Here is a 17,334-nt window from a genome sequence, read left to right as displayed (position 1 = left end):
CAACATGAGATGCTCCAGCCCCATGAAGACAGGAGGCGCGATTGAAATAACTGCTTTTATAAAAAGTAGATGCATTCCTTCCATACATTATGTTCAGTACAGAGCAGCAGGCAACTCCCTTACTGCACAGAGGCACTTTTCCATTCTCCATAGGCAAATACAAGAGCAATACTTGCAAGATCGTTCTCTTCAGCAAAGTCAGACGCCCACTCCCCAGCTTTTCCTCGACGGGAGCCTGGGGCCAGAAGCCTAGGACAGCTCCAGGGTGGTTTGCCTCCATTATGCAGCCACTTGTCTGCTCTTCTTACACACACAAAAAGAAAGTGCTGGTTTGATTTCAATTCAGATCCCCTTCCAGATGCACCCCACAGATGGATGGCCTCAGATGGGCACCTCTGTGTTGGCTTGTAAACTCAAATTCAACTGAGGGTCCTCTTGTTTGGTTACTTCCAGTTGTAGTTTAGTGTTTGAGCCCTGGACTGGGCATCCTTGGCAGCCAAGCAGAACCACCTCAGCTGCTGAGATCTCCGTCTCCACCTCTGCCCCTTGGACAGGAGGTTAGGCGCACCTTGACTCCATCTTTACAAGGCAGAGGCAACACTCGCAGATCTGCATTTAAGGCTTCTGAGTCCATCAAATCCCTGGGATTTTTATTTTTTTATGCCCAGAAAGTGGCAGCAAAAGGCTATCCTCCACGCAACCCGTTTGGCCTGTTCAGTGTGCACGTCCCACACCAGTTTACATTGCTTTTACAACCACCTCGGCTAGTGGTAGCAAGGCTAAATGTTCTCAGACAAGCTGGAACAAGCCTTGTGCTTTGGTCAACGCTGCAATTCAAGGGGTTAGATCAACATTGCATAGCCCTTAAGGTCAATAAGCAACAGGTATTTTAGGACACACCCAATTAAACACATGACAAAAATGTCAACCTACAACACAACTGATACCAAGGGACTGTCCCGAGCAATCTGCACCTCCCTAGTATCCCACTGGGTCTCATACTATGCCATGAGCAAGGCACGTGGTAAGGAATGAGATCATACAGGGGTCAGAGATGCTAGTGGCAATTCCAGAGCGTGGAGACATCACGTTAAGGTCTCGTGGATGTGTATCAGCCTGTTATTTTAGTACTTGGGCCTTACTGCTGCAGAACAGGTCCTGTATTTACAAAAAAAAATGACATACCCATGGGGAGCTGCCTTCTGGCAAGACACCAGAGAGGCTTCATCCAAACACAAGACATACCAGATGTGTGTTGGACGTGACCTCTTCACATCCACCCCATCCCTCAAAAAAAGTCCTAAAAAACCAAAACTTGTCCCTCTTGGATGTGGAAGCTCGATTTCTAGAAGAGACATCAGGGTAGCCAATGCCACAAATTCCACCCATCCTTGTCCAGCTTCACCTATGGCAAGTTCTGCATTTAAAGAAGTTAACTTCCCCTGCAAGAAGGCCAGAACGGTTAGTGGAGATCTTAGGTACAAGATCCTCTGCTTTGCTTCCCGGTTCTGCTCTGGGGTAGATGGGGGGGGGGGGGAAAATAAGAGCTGCATGTATCCTCCTTAAATCATGCCTCAAAGAGCATCATCCATACTTCTATCCTGTGGGAAGTCACTGGCTCTGGTCATTCATCCTCCTACCAGGACAGAAGAACAGCTCGCCAATGGTTTTTACAGATGCCGTAGGCTTCTCTAAGAGCGCTAGTGTTGCTATACTGTACCGGGACAGCCCTCTAGTGGAAACACCGCACAGGATAGCAGGACTCCCAAATGTTAACATGGCCTTCCTAAACATCTGGTGATCTCACATACACAGCTTTCAGACCCGCGTGTCCATACCAGGGGTTTGCTAGCACAGCCGTACAGGCCGGCGGGGCGAGGTTCTTTTCCACCTCCCGGCCAGAGCAGCTCTTTAGTGCAAGCCTGCCCTACTTGTGCCTTTTGCAATTGGTAAGACGCTGCAAAGAATGGAGCTGCCATCAGGACCTGGTGCTGGGCAGGCACCTTCAGAAAAAAACAGCTGCCCACTGTGAGCAAGAGACTTGCCTGGGATCAGTGCCACCACCTCGTGCCAAGATCCAGAGCATGGGTACCAGAAGCTGGCAGCATGAGGACGACTGCTGCATTAATCCTGTACGTGCCCATTGCAACGGGGAACGTCAAGCTGGGCAGTGAGCTCTTGGAGGTGCATACTCCAACATCCCCTGGACTGGCTGGCTTACAAAACACCAACCTGGCCAGAGGTAATACCCAAGCCTCCACTAGTGGTCATGAAGTCACTGCATTGGGCACAGAGCCTCTCATTAGTTTGAGCTGGGTGTAGGAGAAACTCAAAATGCAGGAGACATTTCAACAGGAATCAAGGACCCCACAAGAGAGATTTGATACACAACAGAATTGCGGAGCCGGCCCGGCATGCCGCTTGCCAACCTACGTTACTCGCAGCAGAGTCAGAACGGGCTCCAAGCTGGCTGCACAGAAAGAAAAACCCCTTGGATATCTTTGGCAGTGGAAAGAGTCCTCTCAGTTCCCGACATACGGCAAAGTTACTGCAAATGGGTCCGGGCAGGGCCATTTGGTTCATTCACTAAACCCGACAGTCTGAAAAAGGTCTCCCTCATGGTGGAGTAGCATCTGTTGGTAAGCTCAGTGACATCTTCTGGGGTCAGACCCTTGGTCTCAATGGGCTCGAGAACCTCGACCCGGATTTTACCTGGGAATAAGAGGAAAGGACCGTCAGTTTTGGGGCATGTTGAAAGTGTCCTCCAGGGCATCGGCTATTCCCACCTCCGGCACCCCATGGCAGAGTGCAGCAACGCTTCCACATGCCAGTTACCAGCATCCTTTGAAGATGCAAGGCTGTATCACAGAGGATAGCTCGCTCCAGTCTCTGTAGTAAGGGAGTGCATGAGAAGCACTGTGTTTCAGAAGGCACCCACCACCCTCAAGCTGCATGCGGTGGGCTAGCTCAAGGTTACTTGCCATTTCTTCCTGTTCCCATCAAGCCAGGGGCCCAATTCATAGACATCATACACATGACAAATGCCTACAGAGAATCATAGCAGCACAGGACACTCTTCCAGGCTGAGGGGCAGATATTAGGCAGAAGAAATCCCCCCTGTTGAACTTGGGCAGGACATTTTGTCCTTCTCAAAATGACTATGCAACACTTGAGGCAGCAGCTAATGGGTAATCCTGAGCTCTGAGGTTTTTGCTCCACATAGGGCATTGCCTTAGCATCAGCTGTGATGGTTTTTACGCCAGGAAATGTCTGTCTTCCTGACAGGGTGGAAGGTGTGAGCAGATAAAGCCGAGGCAGACTGAACTAGGCACTTGCACATCTTTGTTTCCACTTTCCACTTCCTGCAGCGGTACACTGTCCTGCACAGCAGCTGGCAAACCCTGCGCTCCTGGTCCCCACCCCTCGTTCTGCTGTGGCTTTCGGCGCAACATTGCTTCCACCCCACGGTTTCAAGCCAGGATGCAGGACACTGGTTTGCCTTGGACAATATGGACCTCAAACTCCACCCTTCCCTGCTGTTTTTACATGTTCCTAATGAGGTTTCTCCCGATATCCTAAGCTAGGACCTAGCTCAGAGGTGCCCAGAAAGACAGCCCCTCCCAGGGCTTTTTGCCATGCACGACAGATCTAGGAGAGAGGAGGAGCTAGTGCCAGCCAGAATGGATTGCTGCTGCAAACCCATCACGAACAAGCCACACGCTCTAGTCTCCTGAGTGGCCCAAAGGTGCTAGTCCCCCCTCGCATACCAGGCTTGTGTCCCCAAGCCATGTACAAGGGATAAGAGAGCAGGTGTCTTTGCTCCCAGATACAAGGGCCCTCAGGAGGTCCTGAGAAGAGAGCTAGCTCCTTTGAAACCAATAACTCCAGCCTCACCTAGCAGTGTGTTCATCTGGCAGAACAAGTCCTTCAAGCGCTTTGCTTTGCAGGCCCAGGGACATGCCTCTGCCCTTGCAGCAGCTTCTTGGCTGACCAAAGAGTGACTTGCAATCTGTGCATCAAGGAAGCAGGTGGCAACACAAGTTGTGTCTGATAATTACAGCTCCTGCTGGGCTTTCTGATGCGGTCTGGAGTTCTGTTCCCCTTCTCATCTTTTACTGCCCGGGCAACCAAGTGACCTAGACCAAGCCTCAGCCCTGAACTCCCTTCTCCCTTGCAGGGGTTTTGACCGCTCCAGGCATCTCCCTTGGGCCCCAGTAGCTCTACACTCTCCCAGAAAAGATCCACCACTGTAACCAAGCTCAATGGTTCCTGGCCATCAGAGACATTCATATGCAAAGAGGTGCCTCCGCTTGGCATGGCGCAGCCCAAGAGTGCGGTGCATGGACCCTGGGGTCTCTAGTATTGAGCCTTACTTCCTCTTGCCCAGGTGTCACTCTGCTCATCAGGAACAGACAGCTGCAGTTTGAATGAGGGAGACTGGCAGCCAGATACAGCCTTTCAGGGGCCGCCTGAAATAGCCAAACTCCACCGCAGGTGCAGTGAAGCTTGCACGTGCCAGCTATCACCATCACTTTAAGTTGGTTTGGAAAGACACTAGCAGGAGGGTCATGTTGGAAGGACACCCCTTGAGATGAAAGGCAAGCCCACGTATTTCTGTATTCAGCTCAACTTGTCTTCTGCCACACGACGAGAAACTGAGTGCACCCAGGAGGACTTACCTGGGTGCAGCTAGAAAGTCAACCCCCTCCAACCAGGTCAAGTGCATTCAGGAGGTGGGGAAGAGACTCCAGCAGCACCGTACCTGATGTGAACAGGTTCTTCTTCCGGTCGTAGAACGAGGAGAAGGAGGAGTACACCACGGGAATGACTGGGACCTGGGGATGAAGGGACCACAGAGAAGATTGCAGCAACATCCTGAAGCACCAGACACCGGGGCCCAAGTGCATCAGGTCACCCATAGATACGTACACTGGGGAGTCCTAATGAGGGAAGTTTTACCTTCCTCTCGGATGGGTGAACTGGAGCAGCAAGGCAAAAGCGTCTTGCCTGAAGTCAACAAAAAGGAACTGACCCGGTCTCAAGCCACCAGCTGGACCACAAAGCTAGTCTTTTCCCCTATCCAAGGAAGTCTGAACCTCCAGTTTGCCCCAGACATGCTTATTCCTCAACTTCCTGGTCCTGATAAAAAGCCCTGATGTGCATTACAACCGGCTGCAAGCACATGCAAGGGGGCAGCCCAGCTGCTGCTTAGACCCTTATGACCAGGAATCACTGTCTGCACTCATCTCCCCTTGACAGGTGGAAGAGAGGTGGCTATTTTTTACCTCTGACACAACATGGAAGAGATCTATTGGTCACAGCCTTGCTGGGAACGTGAGCAAAGCCGGCCACTGCTTAAGCTGTTCCTCTTATCCCCGTCCCGGGAATTCCATCTACTGGGACCAGTTATGACCCCCTGACTGGTCGGTGGGTATTCAGCCTCCATCAGCTCATTAGAGGATGGGCTACATGCTGCAATTCATCTATTCACGTGTGCATGCACAGGTCTGCTTGCTGCAGACCACCAGCCCCTTCCTGTCCTTAAGGGAAGAGGCCATTTAAAAGCAGACACCGTTCTTGATATTAGGCACCCCGAGATGACGCTCGGTTCAAGCGCTCGCTCCCGACGTATCCAGTTAGACAATGCCATCTAGAGGCAACATGCAGACCTCCTTCCCTGGTATGCTGTGTTGCCTCCCACATCCTTGCAAGGTCTGTTGGGTCACTAGTTGCAAGGTCACTGGTTGGGGATTCACAGGGGTAGAGGCAGCTGCGTAATTCTCATAGCTCACTGCATGCCCACCCAAGTGCCCCAAATCCATTTCTGTGAAAGCTTTGGGTATCCCCAGTTTTGCAGGCCCCACTGCCAGAGACTGATCACTGCCTCTCGGGAGCTCAGGCATGAGATACCACCGCAGTCCAGCAGCGCGGGCACAGAAGCCTTCACAGAAAACAGGATCACCGAGATGCAGCACACTTCCAACAGGGGAAAGTAGCCCTCTGCCGATAGCATTTGGTCACCAGAACCTCACTTTGGACAGCCAGGCCTGCTCGGCGTTGCAGTCCGAGGGAGAAGCTGGCCATCGTTACCTGTGCCTGTATGGCGAGATGAAAGGCTCCCTTCTTGAATGGCAACAGGTCACCGTTCCCATTCCTCGTGCCCTCTGGGTAGATCCATACCATCACCTGTATGAAGACAGGCCATCACTTCCATGTGCTGAGCACTTCACATGTTGCTGTATCAATAACCCAAGAGCATCTCAAGAACTGTAGGTCTGGACAGACAACACGTACAACTATACAGCAGTAGCAGACACCGGACACAAGCTCCTCAGCTGGAGTACTTTTACCCCAAGTCACCACTGAAAGGATCAGGGATGAAATGCCACGACGTAAATGACCCTAGTATGTTTAATCTCTCTTTGCCCAGTCCAAGTTAGCTGGCTGCTGAACATGAACACACCATTAACTGCTCACCTCAATGACTGGCTAAGCACAACAGTAACTGCCTGCTGTGCACAGCTCCGTGCCTGTCCATTCGTAGTACCTGCACAATAGACACTGCTACACATACCTGATGTAAAGTGCACCAGGCTAAGTGCTCACCTGTCCACTCATGACAGAGATCTGATTAGATGCCTTTATTTCTTGGAACTGGATTTTCCTATGGCATTCAAATTAACCAAGCGCGGACAATAAAAGGACTAAGTCCACACTACCCGAGAGCTAGATAACCGACCACAGTTGGCCCCATCTCGTCTCCCTCCCTCATGCTTCATGTTGACTTCCCCCCTGCACCGCTCTCTCGAGTGCGCAACTTTTGATCTCTTCTGCATCCGGCAAACTCAGAGGTTTGGGGAAGAGGAGCTGGCAGACATGGCCAGTAACTTGTACTGCACTCACGTTCTCGGACAGCATGGTCTTGGCAACATCCGCCATCACCATCTTGGCATTGCTCGTGCTCTTCCTGTTGATGAAGATGACACCGCCCAGGTACATGACTAGTCCCACGCTGCCCGTGTACAAAAGCTCCTTCTTGGCAATCTGAACACAGCGATCTGGAAGGATTTCCATCAAGCCTAGCCCCAGGGGCAAAGAAACCAACAATCAGCCCACGAGAAGCAGATCAACACCTCCCCCCCAGCCAGACTGGTTTGCACAAGTCAGATAATCATTCCTGGCTTTGATGGAAGAGTCTGCTGCCTCTTCCTCTGCTCAGGCTTTCACCGAGGCTGCGCTGAGGAGGAAACGGGGACAGGCCAGCCCCACTGCATTTCTAGTTACGCAAAGTTTTAATGCCAATGCAATCACCAGGGCAGGAGTTATGAAACAAGTCCAAGGGTTTCAGTGGAAAAATCCAAAGCAGACCAGGCCTGCAGTCAGTGCCTTGCACAAACGGACAGACGTCCTTGCTACAGCTAGAGACAGGGGAGCCTCGTCCCCTGAACAGGGACAGCAGCCTAGAGAGGTTAACACTGCACACATGCAGACACGTGTAGCAGAGGAGACATGGGCTTGACTCCCAACTCTATCGCTTCTTGTGGGACAACTCCCTTTGCTCATAAGCATCAGCCCTCACAGCTCGAGGACTGAGCAATGCCTCCAAGTTACCCGTTCCTTCCTCGACTCCGGTGCCAGCCTGCAGCACAGCCAGTTGGCGTAGCTAGCACGCAAGCATGCCCACCTGCTCCCTCATTTTAAAGTGGTGATTGGCTTTTCCAGTAGTCTGATTTCTTTAAGCCTTTCAAAAGAGACTGTGGTAACCTAGTGGGACACACCTGCTTGGGCTGGACCCAGGTGTGCATGGCACAGGCAGTGGTATAACTACGAGGCAGTGCAATGGATTCGCTACTGCATCCCCTTGCTGCCCACCCCTGGGGAAGGGGCATACATGGGCTCCAATACCCGCTTCAGGTACTTTGCTATCTGGCTTGACTTCCTCCAGCAGTTGCCTTTCAAGCAAGACCACTGCCTCTGACCCATCTTGACCTGCTTACCCATCATGTCCAGGATGCTTTGGTGGTTTGACACGATGACGCAGGGGCTGCCCACCTTGAAGTTCTCCAGCCCTTTCACTTCAAACCTCAGGCCATAAAGGTATTTGAAGGTCTTGACAACATTTTTGATGATTCTGCATTGGAGAGAAGAGTGCGGTCAGACCCCAGCAGGCAGCGAGGAACCAGGGTGTGAACGTACAGGGCAAGCATCTGCTATGAGCCCAGGACCTATGGACCCAACACCACTCTCAACCCCACCCAGAATAGTCTAGGTATGTCCTTTCTGGACTCAAATCTGCATTACATACTGCCCTGCTTGCCTTGCCATGTAATGGACCCTCTCCTGTCCCAGTCTGTCGGCTGCCATTTGCTTCAGCATGCCCCCAAGAGGCTGCCTCTGTCTCAGCTCATAAGTAAGGGCCAATTCTGGTTTCTCACCCCAATGGGCATTACAGCGACCAGGGACAAGGCCCCTCCATAGATGGTCGGAGGGACACAGATAAGTTGCACACGTGTGTTTGTACCATTTTGCTGGTAATGTAGCCACAGGGCAGAAGCCTTTCCCCTCCCTTTGATTTTGAAACCTTTACAGCCTGCAAAACAGCAGAGACCAAACAAGAGAAGGTATGCCAAGGACAGTGATCAGTCGCACACAATCTCCTGGATCTCCTCCCCTGATCCTCTTGCCGGCTTAGTCTCAGCTCATGCCCGGAACGCCCCTGTCCTCAGGGGAGAAGATTAGCCAAGTGATTGAGATGCTACAGAACCAGTTTGGCCTCCACTTCCGCCTGCCTCCTCCAACCGGCAAGTCAGGGAGCCGGGCCTCAGGGAGCATCCTGGAGCCACTGGCTTGCAGAGGTGCTCCTTCAAAAGGCAGCTCTGTGTAAAGGGTGGGAGCAGCCACAGTTCGAAGCAGAGGGCCTTTGTGGCCAAGGAAGCAAATCCCCAGTCTTGCACACCGGTCTTTGAGGGAACAGCTTTGCCTGCACAGAAGAGCAGGGGCTCCTGCGGGGTCAGTCAGTGCAGACCCCCGTTGCTGGGCCAGGCTGCTTTGCACAGAAAGAGGCCAGGCTCAATTCCACTCATCCGGCAACAGAGAAAATTTTGTTTTAAAAAGTTTGCTTAGCTTGGCTGGAGGCTGGCCAGGTTGTTCCCCCTCAAACCCAGGGGGATCCCTATTAGCTGCCAGCTCCAAGGGGCAAAGCCACCTGCTAGAGCCAGGTGATTGGGACTGCTCGGCACCTGCCCAGCACAACCCCGAACCGAGGCAGCAGGTTTGAGCTGCAGTAACCTTTGCATCAGCGAAGCAGGGGGGAGAGGGTGGGTTAGAATGAGTCAGGCCATTAGTCACGGAAAATACCGTGCGCGGCAGAGCTCTGGTCTCCCACATCTTGCCAAAAAGCCTCTCCCCAGCCGTGGCATGGGCCTCTCCCGAGCTGTCGGAGCTGCTATTGCCGTCTCCACAGCTAAGCTGCATGTAAAAGAGCTCTTCCAGAGTCATTCCAGACCGAGATGCCAGTTAAGCCGAGCTGCTAAAACAAGGCATGGCAGCGAGCCCAGAAGGCAGGCAGCAAGCTGGAAAGCAAATGCCACGTCCGGCTGCAGGCGCAGCGGGAGGCAGCGTGGAGCAGACTGGTCTGCTTGGAGGACACGGTAGCCTGCAAACCCTGGGCGGCTATGCTCTAGAGGACCGCAGCACAGCTCTCCCAGGGAGGCATTACATGTTCTTCTTTCACACGGCTGCCACGCTGGGGTGCGGACCAGGCTTCACAGCCCAGCAAAGGGTGCAGAGCCCCTGGGGTCAGCGTGCATCGGCCCTTTCACACAGGCTTGCCTCCCTGCTTTGCACTAAACAGCTGCCAAAACACAGATCGCAAGCACGTTTAGGCATTCCCCATCCAAGGGGGAAGTTAGGGCAGCATGGCCACGCTGCAGGCTAGGCCTCCGCTGGGGTGCTCTCACCGGCCAAGCTCGGATCGCATCCTGCTCCGACTCCAACCAGGCCAGCAAACCACCCTGCCCAAAATCATTTACCAACACCCTGACACTTGCCAGTGGAAAGGGCTCCCCACACCCTCCCGAGACCAACCGGGTGCTCCTCATGCCACCACGATGCTGGGAGCCAGCCCAGCTGCTCGGGTGCTATGAACCTTCACCCAGGATCTGTGCACCTGGAGAGAAAGAGAAAGATGGAGGAGAGCCTCATTAAAAGCCAGATCTGATTTTCAGGTTTGTTTTCGATCCAAACAGACGCCGGCATCCGTGGCCAGCTGAGCTGCGTGGGAAATGGGAAGCAGCCCGTGTCCCCACCCATGGAAAAGGCGTGGGCCAGTTCCACATTCCCCGGTTCAGGTCTGCCACGGGACAGGTCCGGGGGAGGCAGCACAAAGCCCAAAGATGCCTTTGCCCCAGTTTCCGTGCCACTTTCTGCTAGTCCCAAGCACCCTCCCGGCCCTCCCAAGATTTGGGGCAAAGTCTGGAGCTTTCCAGACAAGACCAGGGTATAACTAAGTGAGATGTGAACGCTTCAAACACGGCGCTCGTTTTGGCCAAAGCAGCTGAGAGGAAGCATCTGAGCACAGAGCGAGTCTTTCTAGATCCAAGCAATAAGTCGGGAGAGGGCTGCTTTCCCTCCCAGACCGTTACCACAATGACTAGGTTGACTTAAGGCACGTCTAGAGAGCCCTGAGACAGCAGACAAGTGATGTGAAGGAGACAGCCCGAGCCTGTCTTGTCATCAGAGTGCCAGGAGCAGGCTGGTACTATCATGGATTTGATACTCTAGCTGCAGGACACAAGTACCGCTCCACTGTGCCAGTTCAAGCTACAATTCAGCCCTCCGGCCTATTCCCCGCAGTTTCTTTGCAAGGGTCAGAGGACATGCCTTGCTCTGTGCCAGCTGGCTGACATCAGGGCTGGCATCTCCACGACAGGAGGCTGAGACAAGATGCCTCCCAACCTGCTGCTAGCGACGAGGACTCGGGGGTGACCAGGGCGGTGCAGACCTGGCGCGCTCGTGATGGCTCTCGTAGCCAGGAATCTGCAGCAGATGCTCGAAGCACGATAGTCTATTCCTGGGCACGGCCCTGCCAGCATGCTACGAGGCAGCAGGAACCAGCGTGCCCTACGCCAGTGAGCAACCACTGACCCTTGTCCTGTCCCTCTCTCCACACCTGCCTCCCAGGCTCTGCCAAGCAGAGAAGAGGTCACTGCTCTAGCGACGCTTGCTCACAGGGCGTCAGTGGGAGCAGTGCCTCTCTCAAGGGCAAGAAACACGGCTTCCGGACAGGCATTGCACAACCTCGAGTCACAGCAGCTGGAGACCCGGGTGTAAGATGAGACGCTAGGCTGCAAGAACAGGGCAGAGGGGAGGGGACATTATGGCTGGGCTTTTCCCTGCCCCTGGCAGGGGACATTCGGCTTGTGCTACTGCTGGCGGAGACCAGAGACAGCCTGCATTACCCGGCCCCCCACGCATACGCTCAACAGGGCTCCCGGCTCGCACAGACCACTCCCGCTGGCTGCAGGATAAGAGCCGTTTTCACGTTCCTGGGCTGCAACTTCCACGGGGAGGGGCGAAAACCTTGCGGCTCTGCACCGCCCTGCCCATAATTACAGGGGGAAGAGACTGGGATCAAAGGCTTATTATAGCACACTCAGTTGCCCTGTGAACGAAACTGTGTTCCAGCAGCTGAGAGCCCATGGCTTTGCTCAAGGACAAGGGCACATAGCTGGAGCCAGCGAGACTGAAGTACGGACCGGGGAAGAGCATGAAACGGAAAGCAGGAGTTGGCAGGAGTGCAGAAGGAAGGGCTAGTTGTCTGGCCCAGTGACTCTCAAGCAGGGTGCCACGAGAGCCTTTGAAGGGTGCCCCAGGAAGCAAGAGGAGATAATGCCGATAAGGGCAGGTGTATCTCCCGGTGCCAGGAGAAAAGCAAATAAGGGTGGGTTCAGGCACTCCCTTGCTGGCTCCTGCCCAGCCCCTCTGCAATACATGAATGAGTTTTTAAGATAGGGCACCTGGAATTAAAAATAAATAAATAAATAAAGGTTGAGAAACACAGATCTAGCCAAACAAAGCACCAAACCTTGGAGCTGGCAGTGGCTGCGTCTCAGGGAAGCCTGTGGCATACTCTTAACCTGCTTCCTACTCGCGCGTGACCCAAGGAAGCGAACTCTAGCTACAAGGGTCTATTCCAACAGCTGCATCCTTTTCTCAGCCTCTGCCTTAGTCCTCTGACCCCCTTGCTGCAGCTCGGGGCCCTATGCAACAGCAGCGGGACCCGGCTGGCAGCTTTGCGGGTGCCCACTGGGTTACGACAAGCAGCCAAGCTATTGCAGCAGCGGGTCTGAGGAGTTGCTCCCAGAGCTGCTACCATCCATTTGTCCGTCCACAGCAGCAGAGCCGTGGTGCTTCGACTGGGGTTTATATGGTTGCAGAAAGGACAGAAGGAAAAACTTCTTTACCATCCGAGTTTCCAGAGCCTGGAATAGACTCCCCGCAGAAGCGGTGCAAGCACCTACTCTGGCGTATGCTCGAGAAATGCCTGGATGCTCACCTTGCTGGGGTGATCTGACCCCAAATGACTTCCTGCTCTTTGGGCAGGGGGCTGGACCCGACCATTGTGAGAGGTCCCTTCCAGCCCTAATGTCTATGAGAGCTTCCAAAACTAGAAATAGTTGGTACCTAAAATGCCAGCTGAACGGCTGCCAAAGTTAATGGCACTCATCAGCTTCCTGCTACCACACTACTTCCAGTCCCAGCTTTTTACTTACACTTTTCACATCAGAGACCTGGGTTACTGAAGTGCAAGGCCTGCAATGGAGGATCTACGAGGCCAAGCATGATAAGCCGCTGAGGATGTATTTCAGGCTTTCAAGGTTCAAGAGGGCAAGACACGCAACTTCACCGGCATTACGTGCTTCCAGCAGTGGAGACTCATTGAAGCTTGCTGCTGACGTGACGCTACAGCGACCTTTCTCCCATCACGCCAGGTTTGTCACTACACAGCCAGGTGGCAAGGCTTTGCAGGTGGGGCGGCAAGGCCAGCTCTCCTTATCCAGGGGACATCATTTCTACTGTCATCTTCCAGCAACGCAGGCTGAATCCAATCCACTCGTCTAAGGCCAGAGGACAGAGTCAGGGGGGCCATTCCTGGGCCAAGGGCTCAAGGCTCAGCGCATCCTTTCCCCCCCCCACCCCGAGACCTGTTCAGGAATTTGGGCCAAGGGTCAGAAGAGGCTTGTTCGCTTTAACCCGTCTCTCACGGGAGCGGAGAGACTTCAGGCAAACTTGAGAGGTTCAACACAACCCAGACTCCCCCCCCCGCAAGACTCAGAACACAAGCTCTCCCCATTCTAAAATTTAAGAGAAATGATCAAACCCGAGTGAAATGGTTTGGGGCAATGAAAGCATCCTTTGAGGTTCCCTCTTTGAAAAGGTTTTAGGTTCTGCCCAGGGGGAGGGAAGCAAACCCCCCCCCCAAAAAAACAGAAGTTTCCCCTGGTATAGAAAGTCAGGCCCTGGCAAGATCTGCTGCTCATAGTTTCACCCCAACTATTTCTAACACAACACTGGTGAGGAGACAGAAAAGGAGCTTTGTTGGTCCCAGAGGCAGGGGGAAACCAAGAACCTGCGCTTGGTCTCCATCACCCGAGCGAGCGCTGCATGGATCTGGGCTTAAAGGCAGAGCTGAATGAGTCACTTGCTGCCCATGGCAGTCCCAGGCTGGTCCCTATTTCAGGCAGGCCAGCTCTCCTGGAAGCACCAAATGCAGCTAGTACCGCAAGCACAGAGAGCGGAGTCAGCTCTGTTAATGGGGGAAGGACAGCTCTGCCCCAAACTAAAGCAGCACCCTGCTCCTGGCTGAACATGCCCCACTAAGAGACCCTGTGCATAGGTGTGGGTGGAAGGGAAGGGGTGGGGGGGAAAAAGAAAGAGGAAAGACTATGAAGCAGCAAGCTGACTACTATAGATGAATGCATTCCCCGTGCAGCCACTGCAAGCTTTCACACCTGAAGGCAATCATGCATCCAGGCAGCTGCTTCAGCTTCCCTTAGCGTGCTGCAGGCCAAGGCCTCCTGCCTAGCTAGGGATACGCAGTAATGTCTTGGCCATTTAATGCCCCTATGCAAACCCCTTGCGTGATGCATTTAAAATCCAATGCAAGCTTGCATACATCTCATCGCCAGCCTCGTTCCCCTTCTTGCATCTAGGTCGCTGCATGCAGAGATTTCAAATAAAAACCCCCATGGAAGAAGAGGGAGAGCCAGCTTCTTGCACAGCATTCGCTTTCCACACCCGGAAGGCCCCGGGGGGGTTTCCTGGCACCAAGGCATGACATTGCGAGGGTAAAAAGGCTGCAGGGACCAGCTTGCAACATCCAACTGTTCTGACCTGCAACTCCACAAACTTTTGGGGTTATCATCCACTGTTCCTAGGTTTGAAGAAACAGATTATCAACCAGAGACCCTTGACAGCCGGCACGGACGATCCACTGAACGGTCTAGCTCTGCTCTCCATGTTCAAGCAAACTAAAAACGCATCAAATACCCAAAACGGATACAAGGGGAAAGGAAGGAGGAATACTGAATTATCAAAGGTCCGAGGGAACTTTTACCCCTCACCCTTCCCCGCCCAAAAAAGGGGATTGCCAAGCTCTGATGAAGTACAGCGATTGCTTCGACACTAGGAAACAGCTCACACGGTCAAACAAAGTAGAGTTAGGTTTTCCTCCAGATTTGGAGAAAAAGACAGCGGCAAAATCATTAGTTTCTACTGGGCTGCTGGCTTCTAAGAGCACATGCAGCAGCACCCAGAACACGTTCACCTGCCTTGAAGGACCCTGCTAGCACCTTGAAAGGCTGCAGACTCCCCCAGGCCTTGCAGTAGTTCCTCAAGCCCCTTTAAATCCTCTCCCAAGGAATTGGGGGCTGTGTTTTTTTGGTTTTGTTTTTTTTAAATATTCCTTCGCAACCTGCCCTTATGCACCCAGTTGCACAAGGAGGAAGTGGGGGCCAGCCGTCCATCGCATGACTACACAGGGTTGTTCCGGTGCCAACACAACCAGGCGCAGGATGTTGTGAAAGGATTACGATGGGTACATGCAAGGGGTTGCCCAACAAGCCCTCCATCAAGGGATTGATTGCTAGAAAGGCCGGTGCTACATCAGGCCGTGGAAGAACCAGCATCCCAGGCCCAGTCTCTTCAGGCATGGGTAAGGGTTGCACATAAGATAAAAGGAGGCGGATTCACTAAGTTCAGAGGCAAGTAGTGCACACCTGCAGCCCACGTGATACCAAGTACCGGCCTCACTCCTCCTGGGTTTCTAGGGCATACTCTAGAGCCTTTGGGATGGGAAAGGTCATGCCTCCCTCCCCACTAAAATGAAGCCACATCTAGGGCAAGCATGGCAGCTCCCCACCTGCAAGAAGAGCAGAAGAAATCTTCAAGATCAGGCCATGCACTCCTAGGGCACCCGCAAACCTTCTCCCGTGGGAACCTGCCGGGCCAGCACCTTCACACACCTCTCACGGGGTCCTGTCCAAGCCACACTCCCCAAAAAGCCTCCTCAACCCAAGGAGGAACTTCTTAAGCTTGCCCAATCCCATCTTGACCTTTTCCCTGCACTCAAGTGTTTGCTTGAGAAGTGGCTTATCTGGAGCCACTCTCTCCTGCCTGCTTTTTCCCCACCTGCTGCCCTCACCCCTGCAGGCAAAACCCGAGTCAACATTTATTCCTGCAGTGCATTTATGCTACAAGTCAAGCGAGTCCCAAGGCCGCTGTCAAGACCCTTGATGCTCTAATAACGCTTAAAAACTACTGAGCAACTCAAACGGCTACAAAAGCCCTTCGCTCAAAGCTGCCCTGGAAGTAACCAGGACTCTCACGTGGCCGCAGTAGAGACCGGCTATGCGACAGCTTCTCCGTTTTCTCCCCTCCCCTCCAAGGAGTGTCACCACCAGATTTTTAAAGTGTTTTTTCTCCCCCCAAACCAAGTCAGCCAGCAAGAGGAAAACACAAGCGCCACCTTCGCTGCCGCCTGCCATGACTTCACACCTTCAGAGGTGCAACAGTCAGCGCGCCCATGCTGCAGGTAGGATAGTCCACTCTTTTCTCAAATGCTCGCGCCTCCAACCCAAAGGATCCGATGCAAGCTGAGCATATATATTTTTTTACCCTGGGCAACAGAGATGGAGGGATTAAAACCCCCATAAAAAACAAAACTTGTTTAAGTGCAAATGCTCTATGGAAACGGCCAGGCTACCCAGGCAGATGCAAACACAGACCCCTTACTTGTTTGCAAAGCCCAAGCAATGCGTTTTCCTAGCTAGCAACCGGCCGCGCTGCGCTCAACCTCCAGCAAGCCCACACAAGCCCTTGTACTTCAAAGCAATTTAAGCAACAGATTTTTGGGTCCGGGGCCCGTTTCTAGAATGGGGTTTCCTAAGCGCATTGATCCTGCAGATCCCAACTCGAACCGGAGTTGCACAAAGACCTCCCTGCTCACAACAATGCAGCCTGTTTGTAGAAGCACAACCCCTCGTGCCTGCCACGCTCCTCGGTCACACGGGCTGGCACTGCAAAAGCTATTTTGGGTATTTCTAGCTATCTCCTGATTACAGTTAAATCGCTGGGATGGAGAGGAGTCAGCAGCGCGTGACCGGGTTTCCACCCCCCCGCAGTCAGGAGACACAGCAGGGGTTGCACACCTGTGTCTAGAGCCATTTGCAGTGTACATATAAAAGAACTGCTATGGACCGGGTCAGGCCGAGGGACCACCTCGCCCAGTCGCCTGTATCAACCTCTGGCCCTCGCTCCTGTCCTTGCCGGGTTATCATTTGTCGCTGGAAATCAGCTGGCACGCGGGCATCCCGTTCAGGTGTCCCGTTCAGGGGCTGTGCCTCTGCACTCCAGAGCGGCAGATAATCCTTTCCTCCGAGGCAAGAGCGTATCCAAGCCCGAGGACGTGTCCGCCCACATCGTTCCACATCTCGGGTCAACTCAATTCCCAACTCCGTCGGCTCAGTCCTGCCAGCACCTGCGATGCAAGGATGCTGCCGCCCCAGCTTCAGCCCGGGGCTTCAGAGACTCCCAAATCCAGGGCAGCTTCCTAGCACAAGCCCCAAACCCGGCGGGGTCCAGCTGCTCAGGGGAAAGCAGCACAGCTAGGAGAGGGGTCCTGCCATGGGACTGCCCTAGGGGTGCGCACCCGCCCGCCTGCCCGGGGTCTGCCTAGCACCAGCGATCCCGTTCCCCCCAAGCCCCTCCAGCCCGGCCCCAGTGGCTGCGACGCCACCGCCCCCGGGCACCCGCCCCATGGTGCGCACGGGGCGG

General features: G+C 53.7%; 1 protein-coding gene across 3 annotated transcripts; it reads right to left on the bottom strand.

The window, feature by feature from the left end:
* Positions 1–41: 41 nt before the first annotated feature.
* On the bottom strand, positions 42–17,293 carry AGPAT2 (1-acylglycerol-3-phosphate O-acyltransferase 2). 3 transcript variants are annotated; one of them, XM_025210050.1, is made up of 6 exons: positions 16,710–17,293; positions 7,998–8,131; positions 6,904–7,079; positions 6,091–6,186; positions 4,763–4,835; positions 42–2,712 (listed from the first exon to the last, which is right to left on the bottom strand). In XM_025210050.1, the coding sequence occupies exons 1-6, from the start codon at positions 16,736–16,738 to the stop codon at positions 2,546–2,548; spliced, it is 675 nt and encodes a 224-aa protein (XP_025065835.1). In that variant the 5' UTR covers positions 16,739–17,293; the 3' UTR covers positions 42–2,545. The 3 variants fall into 3 exon arrangements, with proteins under 3 accessions (XP_025065835.1, XP_014377749.2, XP_025065836.1); XM_014522263.2 differs by lacking the exon at positions 16,710–17,293 and adding an exon at positions 9,358–12,568; XM_025210051.1 differs by lacking the exon at positions 16,710–17,293 and adding an exon at positions 10,087–12,565.
* Between the last annotated feature and the right edge of the window lie 41 nt (positions 17,294–17,334).

The sequence above is a fragment of the Alligator sinensis genome, unplaced genomic scaffold (assembly GCF_000455745.1).
Source record: "Alligator sinensis unplaced genomic scaffold, ASM45574v1 scaffold611_1, whole genome shotgun sequence".
Classification (NCBI taxonomy): domain Eukaryota; kingdom Metazoa; phylum Chordata; order Crocodylia; family Alligatoridae; genus Alligator; species Alligator sinensis.
The sequence above is the reverse complement of the archived record's forward strand: the minus strand, read 5'-3'. Positions and strand labels throughout refer to the sequence as shown.

Excerpts from the sequence above, each read along its gene's own strand:
- AGPAT2 (XM_014522263.2), bottom strand. The coding sequence starts at position 9,419 with ATGCCACGGCTGGGGAGAGGCTTTTTGGCAAGATGTGGGAGACCAGAG. Across the intron at positions 7,080-7,997 it reads AAGCATCCTGGACATGATGG|GCTTGATGGAAATCCTTCCA; the intron begins GTAAGCAGGTCA and ends CCCTGGGGCTAG. Across the intron at positions 6,187-6,903 it reads AGACCATGCTGTCCGAGAAC|GTGATGGTATGGATCTACCC; the intron begins GTGAGTGCAGTA and ends GTCTTCATACAG.